Source organism: Homalodisca vitripennis, chromosome 1 (assembly GCF_021130785.1).
Source record: "Homalodisca vitripennis isolate AUS2020 chromosome 1, UT_GWSS_2.1, whole genome shotgun sequence".
NCBI lineage: Eukaryota > Metazoa > Arthropoda > Insecta > Hemiptera > Cicadellidae > Homalodisca > Homalodisca vitripennis.
In genome coordinates, this window is record NC_060207.1 from 101774486 (window position 1) to 101796945 (window position 22460).

Below are 22460 nucleotides of genomic sequence, written 5' to 3' on the forward strand. Positions count from 1 at the left end.
GTGTGTGTGTGTTTTATGTAATTGATAATGTTTCTGATGAAGCTAATGCCGATTTATACCGAAATGCATAAGCGGTTTTTAACACTGGACTGTATGACAAGGTACGTTTCAGCCTATAAATGTTGCAAGATTTGCGTCCTTTTGTGGCGGATTTAGAATTCAGCCATAATAATATGTTTTGAAAGGAAACCCATTTCAATGGTTTTCAGTTGATTCCTACTCGTTAATTTTTAAAATTTATTGCACTTTATATAAAACATTACATATAAAAAAATGTCTTACACAGTAGTGAGTACCAGTTATAGAATTATACCTTTAGTGTAAGTAGACGAATTAATTAACACACCTTTAGGATAAAATAAACAACTACTGAAATATTTACAAATTTATTTAGCAACATTTCAAAAACTTGTAAGAAAAAATAAATATAACGAATTTTTATAGCAAATTCACATCTAAGCATCTTGTAACTTACATAGCAATCTTCAGTATTTCTATAAAGTTCTAGAGATTCCAAGTGTGTCATCTTGTATATTATCTTAAAAAAACAATGTCAGGCACAAGGTATTATACAAGATCATAGATGATGTTATTTTTAAAATGAAGAACTGAACACTAAATTTATAAACTGTTCATATTGGATTGTAGCAATGCCATCTTGATCAGTGTCAATCTGCCGGAACGAGCTTGTGATATTCTGTGGATGACACATTACAATATTAGTAAGATTTATAGATTACAACAAATCTATCAACAAAGAAGATATCTAAGTACATGCAATATATTTTGACATTTTCTTAAAACAGACAAATTGTTTTCTATTCTATTTATTTTTGTTATATGTAATACTGTGCTTGGATAGGTAATTTATTAGGCAAATGAAATTTAACTTAAATTAAAGTAGGAGGGTAAAGATTATTGAACCCAAGATTACAAAATTCTATTAGGTTTTACTGTGAACATCAACACACAAATCTCAGTGTAATTTATTTTAGTAGTCTAAAGATGAATGAAGGTACTAAGAGAAAAATAATTGATGGGGGAGGTGGTTAGCCCTATGAAATCAAGTTGAAAAGAAATACTAGTACAATAAAATGAAACCTCAAGCTGTGAAATTCTGACATTATTCATTGTTACCTGTAATGAGTGTACTTTATCTTGACTCAATAATTACAGAGACAGCTATAAGTCTCTAGCCCACCACTTAGCAGGGTACTGATACCATAAGAATGGTGGTGGCAGTTACTTATTAACTCTGTGGTGGCGAGCCAATTTTTAGCTCTTTTTATTTGATATGACTGATTTCGTTGGCTGATACATTTTATCTAAGACAACACTGTTTATAAGACAGATGCAACAGATTTTTGAAATTGTCTTATTTAAAAAATTATAAACAAACAAAAAAGCTTTATCAGTTTGAAAACCGACAAATATAATTTTATTTGTACATCCGATACAAAAGTTTTTAGTAATGTCATTTATACTACACAAAAACCTAAGATCTGTACTCTCATTTGACTATCTTTGTAATAGTTGTCAGTCAGCAGTCATCGTGACACAGCTGTTTTGAAAGCAACCATTTTGTTGGTCGGTGTATTACCTGACGCGAGAATTCCTGGGTCAGTCTGAGTTATTAAATTGTTTGGTACATTTGTTGACGTTGTGATAAAACAGTAATATATCACTTTCTTTTATTGTAAAGCATAATTTGAAGTATGAAATCATAGTGTTCAATATATATTTAGATTAACTATAAATATAATATTGATTATGGTATTATTTATACTAGATAGCCTAAAAGTGACTTATAATAACCTAATAGTTTGTGAGTTTTCAAGGTTGTGATTTATACTGTATATTCAATTAATATAATTAGCAATTCATTCCTCATAATTCAACAATTAATTTAGCTGTAGGATGATTAGTTAAGTATTAATGCATAGATAACAGCAGATTTTAGAATAGGTAAATCAATTATGACTTTCTCCATACTTTTAAGATGTTGATAAAATCGGTAATTTTCCGAATACCTTTTTGATTGGAATAAACATAACAAATACATATTTTTTTGTTTTTAGCAGAAAATTCGGTACAAAATGTATATTATGAAATTATAATATAGTTATTCGAAAATTTATACCGTCTGTTGAATTTACTACTATTTCAGGACTTTTTGGAACTAAAAACACAATATTAGTTTTCAATGCTATTTTTTTAGGTTTTGTGATTTCTAAATATTCAAACAAAGATATTATATTGTTGTCCTGTTAATGACCTACATAAAATCATTTATAAACAATATACAAATTTAATATTTTATACAAATGTTTAAAATAAAAGTGGCATTTTTGGTAATTTTGTAATGTTTTTAGGGTTGAGGAAACAGGGAAGATAGGCAAAAAATAGAAGATGACACTATCAAGAACATTTAAAACAGTTTAGAAAGAAGCTCAAAAAAGTCTATGCAGAAATGTGGTAGTAAGTTGGATGTTCCTAACTCCACAGCTCACAGTATCATCATAACGTTCATATCTGGGGGATTGAGTATCCTCAAGCTATTTTAGAACATTAGAGCAATTATTCTTAAATACATATTTGGGTGTGCACAGTCCTGAGACCATAAGTCCATTTTTCTTTGCTGAAAACACTATGAACAGATAGATATGCCTACCTTAATCTTCCACAAATTGAAAATGGAAATGACTTTTCAACACAAAAGAGCACCTCCATGGCAAAATTGTTTGTGATTTTCTAAATGAGAAATTACCTGGAAGTTGGATAGGTAAGATGAATTTAAGGTTTGACCACCACTCTCACTTACACTTAGCTCTTTAGATGTTTATTTATGGGGTAGTTCAAAATTAAAGTTAACATATTTGATGTATTGAATAATTAAGGCAACGAATCAGAACTGTGATTGAATAAACTACCTGAGAAGTCCTAAACAAAATATGGGAGGAGATCAAAGTTCTCTTGGACATCTGCAGAATTATTCATGGTGCTCATGTCGAGGTAAGATAAAATGTTAAAACTGTTTAATTTACTCTTTAATCTATGTTACTCTCATTCAGGTGCTGTATATACAGTACTTTTGTCAATGAAGTAATTTTTAAAAGTAACATGACTTTATGGACACACTGTAGTTTATTGCACTTGTATGAACTCCTTGATAGTAAGGGCATGTACTGTGAGGACATAGGTGGTATAACAAATGTTAAACACCAGTAATACAAAAATTAAATATTCAAAGCTTATAACTTTTTGTTGATTTGGTTCTTTCCAGTGGATCCAAGAACTGACCCTACGAACCATTACATCACAATTAGCAAAACTTACACAAAACAATATTACAGGAAATTGATAAATTTTAACTTGGTACAACTGAAACAAACAATCAATTTTTAAAACTTTATGACTAACTTTAATCTATATGTAATGACATGATTCCAATTGTTTAAAGTGTAATAAAATAAGTGTTTTGTCCGAGACAAAAGAAATAAAATTATTATATGGCCACGATCCCAAATTATTAAACCAAGAAGACAGACAGAATTAGGAGTTAACAACTACCTACATAGACTCTCCACTCCTACTGGAAAACGATGATGAGTTGATAGCAGAATTTGTTTTTCTACCTTGTCTGGTTTGTACTAAAAAAAGTTGGCAACCACAAATTTTAAAAAATATTATTTTAAAGCTAGTTTTTTATTAGGATTTTGACTAATCAAATTACTTGCACAAGCAGTCTCTAATATGATCTATAAAATTCTTGTATAAAACTAACAAATTTAGGACTAAGATCTTACATGTAGGAGAACACAAGCCTGGATGAAGTCATCAAAGTATATCTTTTCTTGACCCCCTCGGTCAAACTTCTTGACAATGTTGTCCACAGTCTCCATAGAGAGTCTGTAACCAAATGTCTGCAGAGCTGACAGCAGCTCAAGCTTGTCGATGTTGCCAGAGTTATCCTTGTCGAAGGAGCGAAAACAGCTCTGCCAATCTGTTACATATTTCCATAGTGCTCCAAAATCTTGAAATGTTATCTGTCCTTTCTTGTCTTTGTCAAACATTCCTGGAATAAAAACGTTAAAACTATGCATTGCATAACATTCAGAAAAAAATATTAGACAAACCATTTTCAGCAGAATAATCGATCACATTACATCTGTCACTTATAAAAAGTGTTAATTGGCTTCTGAAAAATGGTGGTGACTCTCTCAACTTTATTAAATGTAGATCAGATGAGCAATGATTCCCAAATTGGTATTCAACAAATTTAAACAAAGTTTCATTTGACTATATTAGTGTTAATTGTTATGAATTAGCCTTTAGAAGTGTTACATTAAAATACTACATTACAATTAGAAGATAGTAATGAATATTAAAAGTTCATCAACGAACAGAAGCTCTGCTTTTGGGACACAAAAATACAAGGAACCTTTGAGGACCTACTTATGCCAGAGAGGCTAAAAGGGAACATGCAACTTATACAAAATAATTGCACACTACACAAAAACCACAAAATGACGGTCATATTCATCAGCCATTTTATCAATTATTCATACAATCTGTATCCGATGAGTTCTTCGGCTAACAGACCATAATAACATCATATTTAATTATCATTCCAAAGATATACAATGGATCAAAACAAATCAAATTCAGCTTAATGGGTACTTGGATATTTCAATTTTGTACTACATTAAGTATCGCCTAAATATGGATTGACATGTCAATCAACAGTGGCAATTTACAAGGTTTTTACTGCGTTTTATATGCTGATGCTCAGCACTCTAAGGTTTAAGTTACACTTCTCAATTTCTCAGAATTTTTTTAGCAAATGGTACAATGATTGCTGTAGAGCTGCCCTCAAATTCTTTTACACCTAAAAATATCATAATTTTGTAACACAGGCCTCACTTAACAATGAAAAACTAAAACATTATACATTTGAATCGGTTACTCAGAGCAGACTTTTAGAAAAGTTCCTAAAGTAATAAATTACACAGCATATTTTTTCATATTACATTTGTTAAACTTGCTATTTTTATGATTCCTCCAATGTCAAGATACTTATTTTTAATAGTGAGAAGAATTAACTGGCAATAATAACTTAAAACTATTTTAATTAAACTGTCACGTTTAGAAATGAAGGTTATCTTTAATTGTATGAACACAAGACACAAAGGGAATTCTGTGTCATCTTCTTCATGTCTGAAAGTGGCATTACTAGAGTTCTCACAGTTGAGCTCTCATGCTGAAGCAGCTGAGCCTTGCATCTTTTACAGCTACGTTTTTCTTGCATATAGCAGGTTTTCTTGCAGGTAATAAGTTTCAAGCATGCATATGGTGTTGGTAGCAAAATTGTTGGTATGGGTACCAAAACATTCGTTGTTTTTCCTTCAAATTAAATTGTTCACGATTTTTTTTTCTTTCCAAACCAATATTGAACATGAAAGTACAGAAGAGTGTACTAAGAAGTATGTTGCTGTGCTGCAGCTTCTGTTAGAGGCAGCAATGCCAAATGCATAGTTTGTATGCAGACCTCAGTTAGCACTGTTATTATTACTTATGTAACGATGCTGCTTGCTTGACAATAGTTTTGTACAGTAAAATTAATTTGTATATTATAACACACAAAAATTATAACTATATTAAGTAAACTGTAGTTAGCATCTAGTATTTGGGCTGACCTTAGTTCAGGTGATCCCCAATGAACTGGGAAAGTACCTCTCCAGGGGTGACACCTAGGTGCCACTCAAGACCAATGGGGGATCCGAATCCAACTAATAGTCGGGCTCGGATAAACACTTATCAAGCATCCTGTGCGAGATGTCCCTGCTTTAACTAAATCCCAGAATCTAGGCTAGTGCCCCGAATGTGCACTATGCGCAGTGATGGCCCTCGGCACCGCACACTAGTGGTACCATGCCAGGTACAACCAGTCTGATGGTTTGTCCGGAATCATACCATACAAATTAATTTGACTGGGGGCACCCAATCCTACAGTGTGAAGCGACCCGTGCCTAAGGTATGTAAGGCGCAGGGATTGTGCATCGCGAACGGAGCCCTTTGGGTTGGGTGCTCCCTCTCCCCCAAGTGTAAATAGCCTTACCTGGTCATGCGAGGCTCTGACTGGGCGGCTTTTTACTTCCTTGGTACTCGTGGGACCTTTATGGAGTCTGAAATTAAAACAAACCCCAACAGATCTTGATCTGGAATGTTTGCAACAGGCAGTTGTATCCGGCAACCTGGCTTTGGATGTCTCTGCTTGTTCATCATGCACAACTACCATTGACGACGATTTGGCAGTTAATGGTGCAGATGCGGAGGTTGAATCCATGGACACAGACCCTGAAGCATGTGAACTGGATTACAAACTTAAGCTCCCTTTCAAATTGCATAAGCGGTGGGTGATGGAGCAAAAGAAAGCTGATGGCACCTGGCTTCCGGATAGTGAATGGAGGAGGCAAAAGGGCAAGAAGTCAGCCAATGAAAGAAAAAATCTGAGGAAGCAGAGGGAGTTAACACCGGGGAAAATCGTAGGTGCTAACTCTACTCCGAGTGGGAAGAGAGGGCGCTTGGGCGGTTCTTCGGCTGAAAAGCCCCTGCCGAAGAGGCGCCCGACCGTACTTCAAGAGCAGATAGAGCAAACAGGCAATCAAAACAATCCCTCAACAAAGGAGGGAGTGGGAGAAAAATTTAGGAAAGTTCTGACGGGACACAAGCTTGCTTTCGTCCCTGAGAACTTTCCTGAAAGGTGCTGAAGGCCTTGAAGCTGCAGGGGCGCATCCTTAACGAGGTACTCTCAGCGGAGGGTGTGTGTCTGCAGTTTAAAAGATGCTTTCCTGAAAGGGGAGCTCTCGTCATGCTGTGTGGCAAAGACGAGACCAGAGATTGGCTGCGGGGTCTGACCCTGGGGGATAGTTGTGGTCTTTGCGGACTAAAGAACTCATAAGATCTATCAAGGTCTTCCTCAGGGTCGACAGTCCTATGGCTGGGAAGGACTCTGCGACCATTCTTGGGACCATTGGTAGGCAGAATGCAGGGATCTCCGTATCTGACTGGAAGGTTGTTGGAGATGTCCACATAGTAGGTTCTAGAACTATAGTGATTCTAGTTGATAATTTACAAAACAATCTAAAAACCCCATATTTACATTAGGTTTTACAATGGAAATAAATTTATTATGTACTTTATAGTAAATGTATTACATACCAATCATCAAACGACACGTTTCTGGATTGAATGGATTCCAACTGCCATTTGACAAGGCTTGTTGCAACTCATTCACTGAAATGAATCCGCTTCCATCTCTGTCAACTCTGAAACAGTTAGGCATATAAGAGTTATAATAAATTACCGTAACAAGAAGAATCTCGTAAATTACAATTTTAAAAACATAAAATTAACAATAACATTACAAAACAACAAAACCAACTACGACCTAGACTTAGATTTCAAAGATACTTTACAATATTTATAACTTGCCCAGCTTGATATCAATGAGTAAACGCTTGTGTGAAATGGAGGAAAGAATTATCCCCATGTTGTTACCAGGAGCCAAACCCACATGTTGAAGCCACTTAACAAATTTTGTCACTTGTGATAAATATCTCACATATTCATAGCCATTTTCAGTCTAAAAATATTAGTTACTTCTTGTTATTTATTGCTCACATTGAAATTATTATAACAAATAAGTTGAAATCATATGCTAAGTTAAATAAATTGTAATATTGAATTATTCCTTAGGATAAAAACAATCAAACCATTACAATTGAATAACGAGTGTAGGCCGCATTTATGTCTACCCCTTCCAGCAATGTATGATATGGTTGGACCACTATAGTAACAAATACGTCAGCAAATTCAATTGATTGTGTATGCACAAAGTTTTATTCTGATGACTTCACACAAGTTAAGTAGACTGTAGAGATAATTTTGCATTTGTTATATGTATCTTCAAACTATAAAATTAATGTATTTTTAATAAGTTATAAGTTCAGGAACTACTTAGGAGTACGGTAGTTCACAAACTAGGTTAGAGTTTGTTCTTTTACTGGATGGTATCTATGGGCAGTTCCACACTGCTAAAATATTAGTGATTCAATTGTCGTGGTGGCCGCTTATTAAACTGCAACCTTTATTAGTTCCTGAGAGAAAAGGACTTGTTAACATGGTAGAAGCTACAGCGCAGTGACCCCCCTTAACCCATTCTGTGCGGCGGGCCCAGCAGATTGCGCTTGCACGATGGCGGGCCCACATCGGGGCTCGCGCACCATCTGTCAAACATTGCCTCAGTGTGGTCTCGCCACTCATAGTAGACAGTCGATTTGCAGCTGTGTATTCAGTGACGTCCTGGAGTCATCCCCTGTATCCTCTGTTCAGGCGTAACCCGAGCATGGCTGGCCCCTATGTGGGCCCATTTTTAACTTCACTTCTTTTAAGTGTTGTGTATTTTTTTAATTGTGAGTGTTTAGTTTGTTTTTGTTTACCAAAGTAGATCCTTCTCAGCCTAGTCGTTCCGGTCTGAGTAGTGGTAGAGCTAGGAGTATGGACGAAAATGACACTGACGGATCTATTGACCCTATGCAAAGGATTGTTGACAACACTTCAGAATCATCATCTGATACACCGGTGAAGATGAGGCTGATATTGAAGTTGTATGTCCAACGTGGAGCATTCATACACGTGGGTTACAACGCATTGAATTCATCAGGGTTGATTCATTGCTGGTACCAATTCCTGGTACTGGCTCTCCGATTGATTTTTTCAATCTCCTTCTGTATGATATTTTCCTTCAGAACATTTACAACTCTTATGCATTCAACGATGTTTATGCTCAGCCCAACCTTAACCCCCAAATCCCGAATCAATGCCTGGAAGGATCTGACCTTGCCAGAACTAAAAACATTATTTTGATCCATACCGCCACCATCAAGATGAACCGTGTGCAGGACTATTGGAAAACACTTTATTTAATCTGAAATGTTTTAGCTCATTTATGTCCAGAGACGGATTTCTCTCAATCTTGCAATGTTTACACTTCAGTAGGCCTAGTGGTAACAACCCCGATCATGACAATCCTACTGAAAAAAATCAAGTTTGTCGTGGAGTATTTTAACAATAAAATGACATCTATGTACTACCTCTAAAAAGAATTGTCACTTGACGAAGCTATGGTGCTTTGGAGGGGTAGGTTACACTTCAGACAATACATCAAGGGTAGGTTCTACAAGTAGGGTGTGAAATTATACACACTTACAGAACACCAGGGTTTCATACTAAAATTTGGTTGTATTCCAGGCAGTCAGACAACATTGTTGGTGGTAAAGGACACCTGTAAAAAGTGGTCCTACATCTTCTGAAGGATTACTTGGGGCACGGGCACTCAGTTTATATGGACAATTTTTACAATAGCTACGCCCCAGCCTCTAAACTGTTGTCCCAAAAAACCTATTGCACAGAAATGTTGGAATCAAACGAAAAGGAAGAATTGTAGGCAGCGTGCCAACAATGGAAAACACAATGTATAAACCACATTTCAATGTGAATCATGTTCTGACAATCCTGGTCTGTGCGTGGGCCAATGCTTTCAAGCACTCCTGGCAGATTGGTGTAAATAAAGACTTAGTACTTAGTAGGTGGTGGGGTTGTACATAGTTGTATTATAGTATTTAACGTAAAAATCATAATTAGGAACTGTACTAGATTATATCCAGCAAATAAGTGACTGTGCGGTACAAACAATCAATAAACTCAGATCGCGTCCTCAGGATATGCAGCGGGCCCACATGACTTCATTCTGAAACAGAAATATCCCTGGAATTGCGGTTTGACACATCATTCCCATCTTCTATCAACACAAGGTAAGATTATTTTACAAAAACAATGTTCAGGTGACCCTCCACGTATTTTTGCCGCAGTGAATGTGTTACCACATTCGCTTCCGAAGGGCAAAGTAACAGATCAGACACAGCGCCACTTGGTATAAATGTAAAGAAAAGCCATCATTACATTTCAATCCCTAAAAACTTTCCCAAATTGTTTTTATTATTTTAAAATGAATACCACCTAGGCTACATCTAAGACTACTCACTTTTGAAACACATCCCACAAAAACTCTTGACTTGGCATAGAAGATGAGAACTGAGCCATATTATCCCTCCCAAAATAACTGATTATTGCATGAAATATTTGTAAAACTAAATGACTGTGTAAATAAAGCTAACCCAATTTCATTCTAAAATCACAACAAAATTCAATAATTTTAATAGTTTTTTACTTGGTAGGTATCTTCCTAATTTATATAAACCACAATTTAAACTTTTTAACAATTGCACATAATTTCTAGAAGATAAACTTCTCTATGTAGCAAACCTGCTGTAGTTTATTTTCAATTTCTAATAATCTATAACGTATAAACACATCTAAAGATTGATAATACAAGAACATCACATTCCCAATCACAAGAGCCACTCACGAGCTCCTCCCGTTTGTGTTCAATGGGGTGATCGTGACAGGCGGAGAGAAAAAGTGGGGATGGAGGGGCCCCTCCTGCCAACTAGAGATAGCCCGCGTATTAGAATAGTGGAATAAGCAGTCCGCGCGTTCTCGCTCTGTACTCCTCTGAATTTAATAGAGCCTGGTGGTGTAATATGTATATGTATGTATATGTATAAATGTAATATATATATTACATTTTCAAAGCTGGATGCTGCAGGATGCAGCGCAATTAAATTTATTTCATTGAACCGTGATTTTACAACGTAATTAATGGCAGGCAATTACTCTTGTCTACATACAAATAAACCAATACAACGGAGTATCGAAATACCAAAAAAGACGTAAGGAAGTCTAATGTAACAAAGTAACTTCGTTACATTCAGTGGCGTAGCTATAAAACATTCGAGGGTGGATTAAACATCCAGGAGGATTAAAAAGAGCCCTACTTAGCATAGTAGTTAAAGAATTTATCTTCAGGGTCTCCAAACACAAAATCAACAATTATGTTGAGTTTTTTAATTGCATCTTTCGTATTAAAATGTAAACCAATAAAATTGTTTCGTAACATTATATTTGGTTCATTGCATTTTCCAACTGCCTTAATCAAATAAATATAATTTGTAGGTTACATTACTATTAGTTAGAAATTATTCGATAATTTCCATGTACTATAGATCAGATCAGCATTATAATCGCGTACGCCAGACGACACAAAATGACACTTATCAGGCTTGGTCGAAGTTGCATGCACAATTTCAAGTCTATAGCTTATTTCTCATTCTCTATATATCCAACAAACAGACAGAGAAATATATTGCTATTGCTATAAGTTAAAACTTGATCGTAATAATTTGAGGTTATTAAAATATGAATACTTAACAAAGTGTTTCAAATACTAAAGTTCTCAAAAGAAAATACGATAAGATATCAAAGGACATGCCACAGAAAGGAGATATGAGTCAACCAATACTGCAACCCTGCACCTGGCGTAGAAACGCTGGCTTGACTTATCACTAGTTTATCATATATATATATATATATATATATATATATATATATTATATATATATATATATATATATATATATATATATTTAAACTAAATAATTTGAAGTGTTTCTCATTAAATGTAATGTTAATCTACGGCCAATAACTTCCAAAGGTAAGTTGGAGAAATTGATTTTGTAATGGGTACTGTAAAGATGAAATTGCTTTCAGATTAAAACGTATAAATACCAGAGTTTTAAATAACCACAGAGTAACCACTAGAGTTACAATAACAGGAACCACATTTTCATTTAGCTGGTTTATTTTGTAGTTTAGGCATATAGCTGGATGGACATATAGGCTTAAATGGCTATAGCCAATTTCAGCAAATTTCAGGGAGCGAAAACATTTTACAGAGAAATGTATATTATGTTTGTGGAATAGTTGATTTTAGTAAATTATGGAATGATATTAATAATCTATAGACAAATTTTGAATCTACAAAAATTACTAACGAAATTATCTTAAATTTAGTCCAAATAGAGGTGTTGGGGCTTGTAACACCCACAGTGGTAAAAACATTCGGGGCAAATTTCAACTTGAATGTGTTAAGCTGAAATCATATTCGTTGTCGACGCAAGCTCTTAGTTCAATTTCGTGTTTATTTGATTTTATATTTTATCTACAGCAGCTGACAGACAGACAACACAAAGCTTGCGCCTGGTATGAAGAGTCAATGCACAAACAAGTAAGGCTTGAGAAATACAATAAAAGCCCTTTCGCTCACTCCCCTTGCTTCGAGCCTCGATTATAGATACTTCTTAATCAAGGCTTCGAGCGACAGAGACGGGCGAATAATGCCAATTTAGTTTGCCGATTATACTATTAAAAATATTTTGTTTCATTCGCTTTTATTGTTAAACTTTTCGATAAGTTTCTACAAAGATTGTCTAACTATGGTAGACAATTCTACCAAAAATCTAAGAGTGCATGGCATACAAAAAATTAAATGTTAATCAAAACGTGTTTTTATAGTTGACCACCTAAAGTGGTCTAGTAGTCATTAGTGACTACAATGTAGGTAAGCAAGTTGTCATTGATTTTGTCATATTTCTATAATTATGTTTTTGGTTAAGTAATTATTAATTTATTTACTACAAATTAAGGACTCCACATTATAATATGTTGCTTTTGTCCTATTAATTTGAATATATTCCAATATCACAAAAAGATAACTGGATATGGTTATAATTTATATTTATGGCATTTTATGTATACTGAATTAGCTTTAGACTTTGAAAATTATATAATGTGTTTTTTATTCAAATTTGTTTTATTAAAGCTTAGTTTAAATGGGTAGATTTATCGTATTTGAATTTATTTGTTAATTTCATTTGCTTGAGTGTTGTTTTCTTTTGTTTTTCTAAGAAAGTTGGAGCCTCTACACAGGCAGTTCCTTGCCTTTTGAGGTCCTATTTTGTTTTCTTGAATTTTGTTTATTGATGTACCCTAGCTGTATTAAAATAAAAAAAGACATGTTCATATTTCTTTAATAAAAAGTAACATTGTTTTATTTTTATTCTCATGTCAATTGTGTCTACAACTAAGGAGCAATGTTTGTGTTTGTGCTTAAGGTATAAATGATGTTTATATAATTTTACTATTGTACATATTTTCAAGAAAATAAATAATTTTTCTATTCTATTCTAGATTATGACATTTTATTCGTTATGCACCATCTCACATTTTGTAAAGTATCTTTGGAGTTATAAAGAAAGTTCAATATTAATATAATTAATTCGATATAATTTCTATGTTTTGCAGATATGTTCGAATATAAAACGACTCATTAATTCGGATATAAAACGACTCATTAATTCGGATATAAAACGACTCATTAATTCGTAAGATAATAGAAATCAGAACCGTTCCGAACTGAGGTCGCTATCAGCCGCATGTACAGGGTTTGTCAGGAATGTTCGGGATTTATCGGTACTGCTCGGCTCTGCCCCCACTCTTTCTCTCCGCCTGTCACGATCACCCCATTGAACACAAACGGGAGGAGCTCGTAGAGCCACTCATACACTTTTTTTGTTTTAGCTAACAATTTGACAGCCAGAATTTTATTCATGAGGCTTCAAAATTCACTTGTTTTGTTAGTTTTGGACATTAATGATTTGATACCTCTCTGCCAAGAGCCGACCAGGATATTTCCTAGCCCAAACAAGAAAGGCCGCGGATGGACGAACCCAAGACTGGTTAAACATATATTTATGTAATGTCCAATTTTTTATAGTTTTCTCCAAACTTTTTTTTATTTCTCTCAGGAAACTGTTGTTCTGTGTATAGTACATGGTCATTGCACTTCATTGTTTATTTCAGGCTTGTATGAGTATTGATGATTTCTTTTATGTGCTTGAAACATTTATCTCTTGCATAAGTGACAATGAATGAAAATATTGTCTAATGTTTCATTTTCTCTTAATGAACAATTCAGGCGCAGAGGAGTAAAATAGCATTTAATCATATGGAGGCTGGTATTTATATTGGCATGTCCCAGTCGTATTCTGCAAATATTGACAATTTCGTCTCTTTACAAATTTGATGTCACCATGGGTACTTTGAGAATATTCCTTATTGACATTTCTATACCATTGTGTTTGTGGTTCTAAAATCATTCGTCATTTTTTTCATATTTATTTTGAATTGGAATGCTTTAAAATCAGCATATGCTGTGTACAATTCCAAGGTCGTGTAACATTTTTCAGAGACGATTCTTTAGCTAATAAGTCTACTGTTTCTTTTTCGGCTATTCCCGCGTGTTCGGGGCACCATTGTATGATATATTTATTGAAGCCATTATTTAATATTTCTTTCAAAATATTATTTACGAGTCCTTCAGTATAAATAATAACTTTATTGTTGTAGGATAGGTTAATTATTTCACAATACTCCTGTTGTAATATTACACTCCATATCAAAGTCAATCAACTCAAAAAGTTAACACAAGTGTATATTCATGAGGAACTGCATATTCTTCAAAAATATTTTAAACAGGATTTATTGTTAGGGCTAGGTTGACTATATACAGGGTGTTTCCTAAAGGTGTTCCAATATTTTGGTATTTTGTTCTAGACGTGAAAATGAGCAAAACACTTCATATGGAGGTATGTCCTAAAACGTTTAGTTTTCCGTCTATCTGTCTGTATGTGATTTTTACCAAAAAAGTTATATCTTTTATACCAGTAAAGATAAAGTTATGAAACTTTGCAGTTGTGTTGGCCTTTCTTATGCCCATTTGAGAAAAAAATATGAACAAATTATCTTTACCCGTTTCAAAATGGCAGCCAATCATAAATTTTGATGTTAAATCCGCAAAATCGATACCCTGTATGAAAATTTTACAAGAATATTAAAATGTTGTAACCTTTATTCTAAATCTAACAGTGGTTGTTTCATTAAAATCGGATAACAAACAACTGATTAGTACTATTAAAACATAATACCATGTTTTACACACTACACAACAGGAAGTATAGTTTTCTTAACTTTTTTACTCTGAACAGCTGATTTAAAGTCAATGAGCTGATTAATGTGAACAGCTGTTTATTCCTTCTGTAATGTAAAAATTGTTTTGTCTCCATTCCAATTACTTTAGTATGTATTGTTTGTTTTAATTAGTTTCTTTTCATTAGCAACAGGAATGGCAAATAATAATATTACCAATTTTACATACTCATAATTAAACAACTTTTAATAGCTTAAATAAACAGCTTCAGTTTTCGTATGATCGTTATCCCTGCACACTGTACAATTTCAGTTTATGTGTAGTTAAGTTATTATTGAATAGTACATATCTTTGTCGCTTATACTTGGTTTCCGATTAAATAAACATGGATATTGGCTGCATGATTTTTAAATGCTTAATTTTTGTTATATATTACTGCGTGTGTGTCCCATACGTTAGAGGTTGAACTTAATCTCGGCTTTGTAATTTGAATAATGTATATTAACACAAGGTAATCCCTTTCTTGATTTAGTTCATATACATGGTAGTCTTCCTAGACTTCATTCAATTTGGATATATTTCCTACATGCTTCTGAAGTATTGAGAAATAGTTTAATAATTTTAGTCTGATTCACGCATTTATAGGTGTTGTCGTTATCTGAAAATATCGATTCAATGGTCTGTTTCTTTGATTTGTCATCAACAACATTGTGACTAAAAAAGGAGGAGTTTTTTCTTTCGTCGTAGCCGCAATGTTTCCAGTTTTAATAAACTCTTCTTCCATTTTCTCACCACATTTACCTCGTAACATTACAAATTTATTTTGAAGTCTTATGGAATTATCTTCCGTTTGGATGTTTTTCGGATCGAAACTTTCGCCGCAGTTGTCTCTGTTATGTCTTTGATAATGAATTTGCAAAGGCAACACACAGTCACGATTGCTGGAAAATTCCTATTAATGTTGGCCACTTCTATAGTTATATGTTCAATCATTGGTGTAATAACTGATAGAAACACATTATAAAGGTTTTAATCGACATAAAATGAAACTAAAGATTGCCCAAAGAACTGTAACTATAGTGTAATCTGAACTTACCTGGAAAAGTTCACTTCTTCGGACTTCAATGTTCCCTCAGAACGGTTCACTAAAACGTGCCAAAACGTGAAGATGTGGGTGCGCTCTACCTGAGGCCAGAAATCGCAGTACGATATTTCAAAAATCCACAGAGAGCGCTGGCAAAATCGGTTGTAGGGGGGGGGGGCAATAAATACGGTGGCGAATTTCTCTCCATCATTCCATGATAGTTATTGCATTGCTCCAACGATTTCAGAAACAATTGAACTATTTTAGGCAAGTCTGGAGGAATCCGTAAATCAAAGACAATAGCAATTAATGATATAATGTATGGTATGATTCTGTACAGTTTAGGAATGGAAGTAAGCATTTCTTTGTTATGTATTATGTTAGTGTCCATGGTTAATAGGTTATATTGATAAGCAAAATTTCTAATGGCTCTTATGTTTTACTCTGTGTGTAGGTGAGTACTTCTGATTTGAAAGAATTATATTTTCTACGCCTGATTGATTGTTTTGAGACTAGCAAAACATACACGTTCATTTTTCTCTGAGAAAATCATTTAATTACTTGTTTGATTTTATTTATGTTGTATATATTTGTGTTTTGATTTGTTAAAGCGGGATTAATTAATCATCTAAAAGCAGTACGTTAGTTTAGTTTCAATTGTGAACATTCCTTGGTTTGATATATTCCGATTATTTTTTTAGGTTAAGAACTTGTTTGTTTGTCTTTCTTCCATCATGGAACAGAACGCTCATGAACATGATCATAATTAATTACATTTCCTCATTTAACAAGAACTCTAACGTATTGGAATTAAGTCAGTACAAATCATCGGATGGTTACATTTCTGGTAACGAATTAGAAAATTGGCAAACATTTAAGTCAAGAAACATTAAAAGAAATATTTTCTTCGCCAGACCATGGACTCAAGCGCCATTGCTTAAGTAAAGCTACTGGACAAAGAAATGATGACACTATTCGACTAGGTACAGTAATAGCTATGAATTGCTATCCTCTAACAAAGAAACTTCTATGGATGAAGATACCGTCACCAACAACCTAATATAAGATTCTAAGCCACCTCCCATATTTTTGCCAAGAGTGAAAAATTTTTCACCGAGGATCAAAGCAATAGAGTCAATGGTAAGTAAAATGAATACTCCTATAAGTGTATTAATCAAGACAGAATTAAACTCTTTCCATCTTCTCCTGACGCTTATCGGAAAATAGTCAAAGGACTAACAGACCTGAACGTAAGTTTCAATACTTACCAGTAAAAGCAAGACCGAGTATATAGGATTGTGGTGAAGAATATGCGGTACATTAGGATTGTACCGACCACACCAGTATGAAGAACACAAAAATATAAATTTATAGAAACAAACATGATAGAACGAAGAAACAACTCTTTAATTACAACATTTCAAACTTACAACGATTATCAATTGTTAATGGGGTCAGATTCCGTTATATGCCCCCACGCTTAAACTTTTTCAATGAACTTAGAACGTTATAAAACGATGTAGTTGAGTAAAAGAACTAACATTCCATCAATCAACAAGCATTTCCAGGTATTGTGATCGGTATTGTTGTCGCTGTTATCTTATCTTTCTCGAGAATCCCATCACATGATTATCTAAGTTTTTTGCACGGTACATAATTGCCTTTCCATTACAATTCATTTTATATTTCTGATCAGTCCCTCTAGAATTTGATATTTTACTGATAGGTACTATCTCGAGGGATGTTTTTCTTTCGTTGACATCAGGTGCTGCTCCGCGCTGATGGCCGGAGGCACTCGCATTTTGGGTGGTGGAGTGTGATCAAGAATAAAAACAAGTTTTGTGTGTTTTTTTTTTCAATAAAGAGTTTAGTTTTTGTTTGGTGGTGTTTGTTTTTGTTGAATGTTTGTGTTTGGAGAAGTGTAGGGGTAAAACACGGAAGTACAACAAAGCGACGCACCAGCTGAACGGGCGGCGAGACTCTGCAATCACGTTATCTGTTAGACCGCTCGACCTTGATCTCTGTCTGAGGATGAGGAGGGGTTTGCGATAAGACAATTCCTGTTTTATATTGACGAAATATTGTTCTACGCTAATCTAGTAATCAGTAGAAGCAAAATGTCAAATAACGATTCATGTCTGGGTGTGGTCGGTATAATCCCAAAGTACCGAATATGCATTACTCCATTTCTATTGAAGACCTAAAAATAACGATTGAAGAAAACGGCCACAGAGTAAGAAATCTGATCAATGTAAGAAAAAGAATCCCAAAGTAACCAATGCCTATTTTTTTATATTTTTTATTTGGAGCCTTGTGATAGTAATAAGGAAATATTTCAAATTCAGTATTTACTAAACGCTAAAGTTTTATTTGAACCACCTAATAAAAATAAGGAAGTTGTTCGATGAAAACGTTGCCAATGTTATGGACATACATAACAACATGTTATGGACATCATATTGTCAAAATACATTTCGTTGTGTTAAATGTTCCCAGGATCATGATACAAAGGTTTGCAGTAAGCTATTTTCATTTAATGAATCACGAAATCGAACCCAGTTAGTAAATTTGTTATGTAAGATTTGACTTGACTTTTTTTTAAATACTTCTGTGCTTAATTAAGTATAATTGACGAATGATCAGAAAATAGATCAAGGCACGATTTGATATCTGTGTAGTTTGGATTAATACCTTTTGTAATAAAAACATCTAAAAAATCTGGAATTTTTCTCATATCAGAAAGTATGTAGGTTCACCCGTAGAAAGATAATTGTAATGATTATCATTTAGGACCCTTAATAGTTGTCGTCCTCTAGGAGTGGCCAAACGAGAACGTCATTCTGAGTGTTTCGCGTTGTAATCACCTCCTGCTATCAATTTATTTCCCAAAGTAGTGAAAAACTGTTCAAATTGTTTTTGGTTATAATATGTCTGGGGAGACAATAAATTGCTGAAAATGTAAAAGAGCCTATAACCAATCTTCAAGAACAATGCTGGAAGCTTGAAGGTGATTCTCTTTAAAGCTGGGTGTTTCATAATGTTTAATTGTGTCTTTTACTAAAATGGCACTACCCTCACGGGCCGTATATATCGTTAGGATGATTGGTATAGTATAATGTGTAGAAATTTTAAAATAACTTCTGTCTGTGAAATGAGTTTCTGAAACAGGTAACACGTCAAAGTTATATTGGTTGATGAATAACTGGACTTTTTGGCTATTCTGAGTCAAACCGTTGGCATTTCCATAAAGCGATTTCGAGAAGAATACCCATTTTAGACCAGAAAAAATAGTAGTCAGCAGATTAAGCAACGTACTAATCTGTTCTGCTTGTTTAGATTAAATATTTTCAAATCTTTCAAAAGATTTTTGAATTATGTTAGACAAAGTTTCAGATTCATCTGCGTCCGTTAGATTATACTTCTGTAGAAGTAAAACGGTCATTTCTGTGATTATTCTGTACAGCTTGAGCAAAAGTTACCCCTTCAGTAACCAAACTATTTTGAGAGGACGGATTTTCTTTAACATTAGTTGGGTTGGTTTCAAAAGTCTTCTTTCTAAGTGGTGGGAATTGTTTGTTTTGTATTTCTCTATATACAGGACTACCTTTGTAGTTTGCCGGATGCTCACCAGAGCACAGAACGCAAGAAGGGGGTACTGTTTAAGACTTACTGCAAACCTTTGTATCATGATCCTGGGAACAATTAACACAAAGATATGTATTTTGACAATATGATTTAGTATGCCCATAACTTAGGCAATGTTTGCATTGAGTTAGTTTACCAATTATCTAATTCTTTATTAGAAATGTAACCATCCGGTGATTTGTACTGACTTAATTCCAATACGTTAGAGTTCTTCCTAAATGAGGAAATGTAATTATGATCATGTTCATGAGCGTTCTGTTCCATAATGGAAGAAAGATAAACAAACAAGTCCTTGACCTTAAAAAAATAAACGGAATATATTAAACCAAGGAATTTTCACACTTGAAACTAAACTAACGCGCTGACTTTACATGATTAATACAACCCGCTTTAAGGGGCGTCCGGGGTCCATTTTGGGTCAAAATTTCAATTTTTATTTTTTGACATTTTTGTATTCTTTGGAATCTTACGAGTAATTTGACATATCATTCATACAATTTGGACGAGTGCAACCTTTTGTAATTAATTTATTTGTAATGGTCTGCACTGTGTTTTTCGCTGGCAGGGGCGTCAGGGCGAGGGACGTGTGTTTATACATACTACAGTTGTAACAATATAAGCTACACATACTTGTTATGTTGGTAACACTGTTTGTTCTGTACTGTCATATGGTTCTTTCTCATTTGTTGTCATCTGTTATAACCAAAGTTTCTGTGTTATTTGCTTTGTGAATTGTGTTGTTTACAATTCCCGATGATAAAACTATTAGGGGGAAAGGTAGGTTGACTCTTGAGGCTATAAATGAAATTCAATTATACTACGGGCTAGCGATTAGAATAAATGTTGACAGTCTGGAAAATATGAAGAGGGCTGTTTGGGCGGAGTATTTCCATCTCATTTCAACAAATGAAGAACCTGCGCACAGTTTGTGTCCGAAAACTGCTGATACGTGGTGCAAATACCAACCAGCTATCCAGAAGAAAGAAGCCTATGACCACATTGAACACTTCCACATTGCCTCTGTAGTAATGGAACAGGTTAAACAAATTTTCAAGGACTTGGCTAACCTCACGCTGCTGGCGAAATGTCTTCATGGACAGACCCAAAATCCGAGCGAGTCGCTAAACAATGTGGTGTGGTTGCGTATTCAAAAATCGACTTTAGTTATGTAAAAGACCCTTGAGTTTGGTGTTTATGAAGTCAGTGCCTCTTTCAACAAAGGAAACATTGTTAAAATGTGAAGTACTCAAGAAAGTAGGCATAATGCCAGGCAAAAACTGTGTTGAGGTTATGAAGCGATTCGACAAGACGAGCATAAGGAAGGCGCGCAAAAGGCGGTGGAAGAGATTAAAAGAAGTGTCGCCAGAAGCGGGAGGCAGCTAAAAGACGTCTGGAGGATATATATGAGCAGGAGGATCCAGAAAACCCAGCCTATGCAGCAGGAATGCACTCAGGGTGCATGAGTCACTATTGTTTAGGTTATAGCCTAGAAAAAAATGGAATTCCCGAAAAACTTGTTTTTTTACACTTCGGTACCCATATCTTCCAAACTACTCGAGGTATTAGTATAGTTTTTGTTTTGTTTTGTTCACAATTTCATGGGGTTTATTTATAGCACAGGAAATTTGGTTTTAAAACCTAACACTAATTCTACATGGTTGCAAAGTCAAAATTTTCGAATAAAAAAAGTAAATTTTAGAAAAATTGGTTAAAATACCTAAATAAAGTTATTTTAAAAATTCCTGTGCCATAAATACTCTAAAAGACATAAATAACAAAATAAAAAAAATTAGAGTAGGTTACGTTGTAAGGTTTTAGAGATATGTGTACCTTAAAATGACTAATTTAACATGCGCAGCATATGGCCCCCGGACGCCCCTTAAACAATGAAAAACACAAATCTTTACAGCGTATATAAAATCAAATAAGTAATTAAATGATTTTCCAGAAAAAATGAACGTGTATGTGTTACTACTCTCGCAACAATAGAACCGAAACTATAAAATATTTCAAATGGAAAAAAATCTTTTGAAAAGAATTGTGGGAATTTGGTTAGTCTTTTTTTGGATACAGGGAAAGAGGAAGAAGGACGTCAAGATTTTATTAGTGTTGCGCGATTATGACATAATATTGAAGTTTCCAAGCTGTGTAATTTTTTAATGAATCCATTCGAATGTATTCTTCCGGTTTTATTGTCAAGATGTTGCAGGAATCGCAATTGAATTCAGCTGTTCAGACTTAGCTACGTTGTGTAGCTTATATATTATTTTCAAAGAAATCACTTCAATTTAGGAAAGAACATTATTCTACTACGATAGATTTATACACGTTATATTGTAAAATAACCTTTCATTTTAAGCTACTTTGCTTCCGTTCTAGCAAAGCGACTCTTTTTATTGACTGTTTGAATGACAAATGCTCTGACTGTCACAAGGGACTGACAAAATAGTTTAGGATTCAAAAAATTAAATAAAATTCTTCTTTTGAACAGAACATAAAAGTTTTTGGAAAATATATAAATGTACAAGTACAATATTTTAAAACCAGTTTTAAATGTATCATAGAAATTCTGAATTGTATTATTGTTTTGGTAGTGTAATAATAGTATTATTATATAATCATATTATATTTTTACATTTAAAATATCATTAACATGCAAGCTACCATTATTCTAAGTATATTCTGTTAATATTAAATAGTGTAAAAGTATTCATGCAACAGTGT

General features: G+C 34.1%; 1 protein-coding gene across 2 annotated transcripts; it reads right to left on the reverse strand.

Moving 5' to 3' along the window:
* Positions 1–370: 370 nt before the first annotated feature.
* Positions 371–13781, reverse strand: LOC124367928 (programmed cell death protein 6-like). Of its 2 annotated transcripts, none has more exons than XM_046825139.1 (4): positions 13684–13781; positions 7222–7328; positions 3807–4075; positions 371–697 (listed from the first exon to the last, which is right to left on the reverse strand). In XM_046825139.1, the coding sequence occupies exons 1-4, from the start codon at positions 13764–13766 to the stop codon at positions 596–598; spliced, it is 561 nt and encodes a 186-aa protein (XP_046681095.1). In that variant the 5' UTR covers positions 13767–13781; the 3' UTR covers positions 371–595. The 2 variants fall into 2 exon arrangements, with proteins under 2 accessions (XP_046681095.1, XP_046681103.1); XM_046825147.1 differs by lacking the exon at positions 13684–13781 and adding an exon at positions 10106–10503.
* Between the last annotated feature and the right edge of the window lie 8679 nt (positions 13782–22460).